General features: G+C 38.6%; 1 protein-coding gene across 4 annotated transcripts in view; it reads right to left on the bottom strand.

The window, feature by feature from the left end:
- gxylt1a (glucoside xylosyltransferase 1a) overlaps positions 1 to 7,265 on the bottom strand; it is an 11,453-nt gene that overhangs the window by 884 nt on the left and 3,304 nt on the right. For 2 of the 4 annotated variants that reach the window (XM_016249877.1, XM_016249876.1), the window contains exons 2-5: positions 7,056 to 7,136; positions 6,689 to 6,863; positions 5,605 to 5,736; positions 3,609 to 3,860 (exon numbers count right to left, since the gene is read on the bottom strand). In XM_016249877.1, the coding sequence (XP_016105363.1) occupies positions 3,609 to 3,860; positions 5,605 to 5,736; positions 6,689 to 6,863; positions 7,056 to 7,136 (640 nt within the window). The remainder of the gene's footprint in view (positions 1 to 3,608; positions 3,861 to 5,604; positions 5,737 to 6,688; positions 6,864 to 7,055; positions 7,137 to 7,265) is intronic. The other 2 variants (XM_016249879.1, XM_016249878.1) reach the window with 1 other exon arrangement.

Below are 7,265 nucleotides of genomic sequence, written 5' to 3'. Positions count from 1 at the left end.
CCGACTGCTCACACACACACACACACAGAGAGACACACACACAGACACACACACAGACACAGACACAGACACAGAGACACAGACAGACAGACAGACACACAAACACACACACAGACACAGACACGCGCACACACAGACAGACAGACAGACACACAAACACACACACAGACACAGACACGCGCACACACAGACAGACAGACAGACACACAAACACACACACAGACACAGACACGCGCACACACAGACAGACAGACAGACACACAAACACACACACAGACACAGACACGCGCACACACACACAGACAGACAGACACACACACACACATCCCCACAGACACAGACACACACACACACACACACACACACAGACACACACACACACACACTCGTGTTCATCAGTCCGTCACATGTGGGTGATCTGTGTGCATGTTTTTACATAATTATTCTCACTCAGGCTCATGTATGACAGATAAATGAATGATGAAACCGCTTCAGTAATGTGGAAATATGAGAAAATGAGCAACAGAAGAACAACAGAGACATCTGCTGGTGAGATGTTACAAATGAATAATAAAAAAACATGCACTGTTTTTATCAACATCAAGATATAAGGGTTAAAATGTGTATTTATATAAGAGAATGTTTCTCAAAATTTCTTAAATAATTTCTTTCATATTTTTGATCCAATAACAATACTCCTAATAACTGTAAACAATATATATATATAATTTTTTTTATTTTTATGTGTGTGTGTTCAGTATAAATAAATATAAATATTAATTAATTAATTAATCTCAAATTGGCTAAATATCCACCAAAATAATCTACTGGGCCTAAATATCAGTCTGTCTTTAATCGTAATACAAGTGACAGGTTCACAAATAAAAAATAAAATAGATTTTAGCATAAAATGTACATATTTGCATAAAACAAATTTCTTAATAATTTTAACAATTTAATTTTAATAAAAAAAAAAATACAATCTAATAATATTCTTACTTTGTGTATTAAAACATTTTTATTATAAATATACATTTTCAATTTAAGGTTAATATTTATATAATAGAAAGTGTATGCATCGAGATGCAATAGATACTGGCCATAATATTTTAATATTTCTTTATAATTGTATTTAGATCAAAGAGTAACAATAGTCCTGTTAACCCTTCAGTGCATTAAATTGATTGGGAAAAATCTGTAAATATTTTTTAACGCACTGAAGGGTTAACAGGACTATTGTTACTTACATCTATAAAAAAAAAAATTGCATTTATTTATTAGCCCCCCCCCCCATTTAAAGTTAAAAGATTAAGTGTATGCATTGAAATGCAATATATACCGGCCATCATATTTTCAATATTTTCTTTATTTTGCTGCTTTAACTCTTCAGTGTCCATTAAAGGCAATTAATCTCAAAATGACTAAATATCCATCAGCTGGGCCAAAATATCAATCTGTCCACAATGGGTTCACAAAAGAAAAGCAGAAGAATTGATTTTGGGCTAAAACGTACATACTTGTTTCGGATCTTAAGGCCAACACCTCTGTTTAATCATGAGTGTGTCTCGTCAGTTAACCAGCTGTTAAATGCATGAGTCCCGGGAGTGCCGTACCTTGAAGTGTTTGTCTCTGATGCGTGTCATGTTCATGAGCATGACTCCGGAGTTGACGCCGGTCTTGCCGTAGTACGGGTGTCGAGCGAAGCGATTGTACCAGCCGATGCGCGGCTCCTCGTGCTCCGGGGCCATCGCTGCCACCTGACTGCGGTTAAACCGGGACAGAAAGCTCCAGACGTCCTCCACCGGCCGCAGGAACAGCACATCCGTGTCCACGTACAGCACAGAGTCCACCTGCTTCAAAATCAGCTGAGAGAGCCACTTCAGGCACTTAGAGGGATGGGTGTGCTTTCAATTTAATCAATTCTGATTCCAAATATGAAGTCAAACATATTTATTCCGTGTCTCATTTTGCAAAACATTTAATTGCTGCTGAATACCATGAACAAAAAAACTCGATTTAGAGCTGTTTGCGAGCAAAATAGAGCTGCACCGTTCTGGATAAACTGAGACTTGTTCTCAGGCACTTAGAGGGATGGGTGTGCTTTCAATTTAATCAATTCTCATTCCAAACATGAAGTCAAACATATTTATTCCGTGTCTCTTTTTGCAAAACATTTAATTGCTGCTGAATACCATTAAGCCAGTACATGTCCAGGCCCGTCTGAAGTTTGCTAGAGAGCATTTGGATGATCCAGAAGAGGATTGGGAGAATGTCATATGGTCAGATGAAACCAAAATATAACTTTTTGGTAAAAACTCAACTTGTCGTGTTTGGAGGAGAAAGAATGCTGAGTTGCATCCAAAGAACACCATACCTACTGTGAAGCATGGGGGTGGAAACATCATGCTTTGGGGCTGTTTTTCTGCAAAGGGACCAGGACGACTGATCTGTGTAAACGAAAGAATGAATGGGGCCATGTATCGTGAGATTTTGAGTGAAAACCTCCTTCCATCAGCAAGGGCATTGAAGATGAAATGTGGCTGGGTCTTTCAGCATGACAATGATCCCAAACACACCGGCCGGGCAATGAAGGAGTGGCTTCGTAAGAAGCATTTCAAGGTCCTGGAGTGGCCTAGCCAGTCTCCAGATCTCAACCCCATAGAAAATCTTTGGAGGGTGTTGAAAATCCGTGTTGCCCAGCGACAGCCCCAAAACATTACTGCTCTTGAGGAATGGGCCAAAATACCAGCAACAGTGTGTGACAACCTTGTGAAGACTTACAGAAAACGTTTGACGTCTGTCATTGCCAACAAAGGGTATATTATAACAAAGTATTGAGATGAAATTTTGTTATTGACCAAATACTTATTTTCCACCATAATTTGCAAATAAATTCTTTAAAAATCCTACAATGTGATTTTCTGGATTTTTTTTCTCATTTTGTCTCTCATAGTTGAGGTATACCTATGATGAAAATTACAGGCCTCTCTCATCTTTTTAAGTGGGAGAACTTGCACAATTGGTGGCTGACTAAATACTTTTTTCCCCACTGTATATATATATATATTTTTTTTTTTTGAAAGATAGTGTATACATTGAGATGCAATAGGTACTGGTCATAATATTTTAATATTTGAGGTTTTTCATCATTTTATGGCTGTATTGAAATTATTCTGCTGTTTTGACATATTTGGGAAATGTCTTAATTTATTTAATAATTTTATTAGATCCAAGGAATAACAATCCTGTTAACTCTTTAGTGCATTTATTTATTAGCCCCCCCCCCCATTTAAAGTTAAAAGATTAAGTGTATGCATTGAAATGCAATATATACCGGCCATCATATTTTCAATATTTTCTTTATTTTGCTGCTTTAACTCTTCAGTGTCCATTAAAGGCAATTAATCTCAAAATGACTAAATATCCATCAGCTGGGCCAAAATATCAATCTGTCCACAATGGGTTCACAAAAGAAAAGCAGAAGAATTGATTTTGGGCTAAAACGTACATACTTGTTTCGGATCTTAAGGCCAACACCTCTGTTTAATCATGAGTGTGTCTCGTCAGTTAACCAGCTGTTAAATGCATGAGTCCCGGGAGTGCCGTACCTTGAAGTGTTTGTCTCTGATGCGTGTCATGTTCATGAGCATGACTCCGGAGTTGACGCCGGTCTTGCCGTAGTACGGGTGTCGAGCGAAGCGATTGTACCAGCCGATGCGCGGCTCCTCGTGCTCCGGGGCCATCGCTGCCACCTGACTGCGGTTAAACCGGGACAGAAAGCTCCAGACGTCCTCCACCGGCCGCAGGAACAGCACATCCGTGTCCACGTACAGCACAGAGTCCACCTGCTTCAAAATCAGCTGAGAGAGCCACTTCAGGCACTTAGAGGGATGGGTGTGCTTTCAATTTAATCAATTCTGATTCCAAATATGAAGTCAAACATATTTATTCCGTGTCTCATTTTGCAAAACATTTAATTGCTGCTGAATACCATGAACAAAAAAACTCGATTTAGAGCTGTTTGCGAGCAAAATAGAGCTGCACCGTTCTGGATAAACTGAGACTTGTTCTCTCACAATTCTGAAGGAAAAAAAATATCAGACAACTAAACTAAATCTCATGGAATTTATGAATGGAATGATTCAAAGACTCACTGAAGATTCACTCGTTTCATTACTGGCTGAATCAGTGTGTTTGAACGAATCTCTTGAATGAATGATTCAAAGACTCACTGAAGATTCACTCGGTTCATTACTGGATGAATCAGTGTGTTTGAACGAATCTCTTGAATGAAAGATTCAATGACTCACTGAAGATTCACTCGGTTCATTAATGGATGAATCAGTGTGTTTGAACGAATCTCTTGAATGAATTAATCAAAGACTCAATGAAGACTCACTCGTTTCATTACTGGATGAATCAGTGTGTTTGAACGAATCTCTTGAATGAATTAATCAAAGACTCAATGAAGACTCACTCGTTTCATTACTGGATGAATCAGTGTGTTTGAATGAATCTCTTGAACGAATTAATCAAAGACTCACTGCAGATTCACTCGTTTCAATACTGGATGAATCAGTGTGTTTGAACGAATCTCTTGAACGAATGATTCAAAGACTCACTGCAGATTCACTCGTTTCATTACTGGATGAATCAGTGTGTTTGAACGAATCTCTTGAATGAATGATTCAATTCCGTGTCTCTTTTTGCAAAACATTTAATTGCTGCTGAATACCATGAACAAAAATGAGCCGGCTGCATAAAAACTGGACTCGATTTAGAGCTGTTTGCGTGCAAAATATAGCTGCACTGTTCTGGATAAACAGCCTTTTTTTATTTTATTTATTTATTTATTTTTTTTAAATGGGAGGTCGTAGTTCTCACAATTCTGAAGGAAAAAAAATATCAGACAACTAAACTAAATCTCATGGAATTTATGAATGGAATGATTCAAAGACTCACTGAAGATTCACTCGGTTCATTACTGGATGAATCAGTGTTTTTGAACGAATCTCTTGAATGAATGATTCAAAGACAAATGCATATATATATATATTACAAAAAAAAAAAAAAGTACTTGATTCCCAACCCTAGTCACTTATTACACTTCAAAGACCTTACACACCTACTTTTTATCATATATATATATATATATATATATATTAAATACCTCATAAAACAGCTTAAATCATCTGGATTCAGGCAGATTAACAGAATAGAAACAGCTGATGTGTGAAAGTGTGCAAGCAATGCATTTCTGCTTAATATCTATCATTAAATACATAATATACACACAATAACATGGTTTCTGGGTTATTCAGCATTTCCAGTAACAGCTATACATCATAAAACGATGATCAGAAGAGAGTTATTCACATTTACAGGCAAAGAGAGATTTATATATAGCACACAAAATGAACTCAAACCTAAAAGCATAGCAAAGAAAACCTGCTTAAATCATTTGAATTCCGGCAGATTTACTGAACAGAAACATTCACTTGTCATTAACATACATCAACTACATTTTCATTATTTTATGTTGCATAAATAAAAAGATATATCACGAAAGACTGACGGCGTCTCTCGCTCGGTTCAGATACTCACGGGAAGGAAGAGTCTCTGTGAAGCGCAGGGTTTGAAGAGTCTCTTCCACTCGCTGGCGCTATCGCTGGGGAAGCTTATGGGATAAACGCTGTAGTTGACCTTGGAGCGAAACCTCTGCGGCCACGACTCCAGCTGCACGACACAGACGGGAGTTCATGACTGGTTCTCTCAGATTGGTGTGCAGAGGAAAAACTCTGAGCCGTTTGAGGATATTCACTATATATCTTGATCTACACCGCTAACAAATAAGAACGCTTCGCTTTAAATGCAGAAATTGTTACTTGTGAATGTCTCAAAACTTTAACGTTTTAAAAATGTTTCTTCTTGGTCATTTGAACGTTACACGAACATTCCATTTCATCATCTTGCAAACATTATGTGAACGTTACTTTTGAATGTTCTCTGAAACAAGTAGCAACATTTAAAAACATTAGACGGATGTCTAACTAATTTTTCTTTTTTAAATCTGTTCCATGAATGTTGTAAATATAATGATTTGTGCTAATGTTTTGAGAACATTAAAGACCAGATAGCCTTGAACAACCACTCTATTTATGCATTTATGCTACCGTTTTTGTTCATAACTTTGCCAGAACGTTGTTAGCTGTTAGCCGAGTACGTTTTTGCGCTGACATTTTTTTAGTGCAAGTAAAGGTTTAATCAAGTTTTCCACAAAACGAACACAAGAAAGAAATATAGCCTATTTAATCATTTCCATTTGCATGCATCAGTAAAATAGCAATTCTCACATTGTTCCTAAAACATTTTAAAAGCCACTCTGTGAACACATGTTTGAGTCAGAGGTTTTAAACGTACCAGTTTACTCTAAAACAGTTAAGTTTGAATCACAAAAGCTATTAATCTCTGTTATTTCCAATAAGGTGTCGAGTTATTTATTTACTGTATTGCATCATGTTTGTAATTTCTGTATTTTAAATCTACTTCCTGTTTCGTAGCGCTTTGGGTATGAGAAAAGTGCATTATAAATGCAATGCACTTTTTTAACGTCCTCTAAAAGTGTTGCTTAATTTATGTTTCGCCCCACCATGACTATACAGCGGATACTCCTCATACACGTGCTCACCGCCTGTCTGAAGCCGGCATGGAGGTCGTCTTCCGCGAAAATGTGAAAGCGCAAGCGTCTGTGGCTGAAGAGAACCGCAGATTTCAGCATGATGAGCGTTTCCTCCAGTCTGGAGCCGCAGGCCACCACCGCCAGCTCGACCGGCTCCAGACGCTCCGGATCCCGAGGAGCGGACCTGAGCGGGACACAGACACAGCAGCAGGATCAGTGAAGAACTACAGCTTTACAGCAGCTGGTCCTGCAAACTCCATCCAGCAGACACGTCAACACTACAGCCATATAACCTGGAATACACACTAACAGTGAGCGCTCAACAGCTCAACATCAAACCCCAGAGACAGACGGATCTAGAGCTGAAGGTGTGTACCTAAGAGCCGAGTCTTTTGGGCACACAGCATCGCTGATTCTCCAGTACGGCTCCCAGAGAGTGACAGAGCCTGAGTTACACCTGACGAGAGACACACAGGCTCTACATCAACACACACACACACACACACACACACACACACACACACGAGAGACACACAGGCTCTACAGCAACACACACACACACACACACACACACACACACACACAC

Source organism: Sinocyclocheilus grahami, unplaced genomic scaffold (genome assembly GCF_001515645.1).
Source record: "Sinocyclocheilus grahami isolate Dianchi unplaced genomic scaffold, SAMN03320097.WGS_v1.1 scaffold958.1, whole genome shotgun sequence".
NCBI classification, from domain to species: domain Eukaryota; kingdom Metazoa; phylum Chordata; class Actinopteri; order Cypriniformes; family Cyprinidae; genus Sinocyclocheilus; species Sinocyclocheilus grahami.
This window is presented reverse-complemented; position numbering and strand designations above follow the sequence as displayed.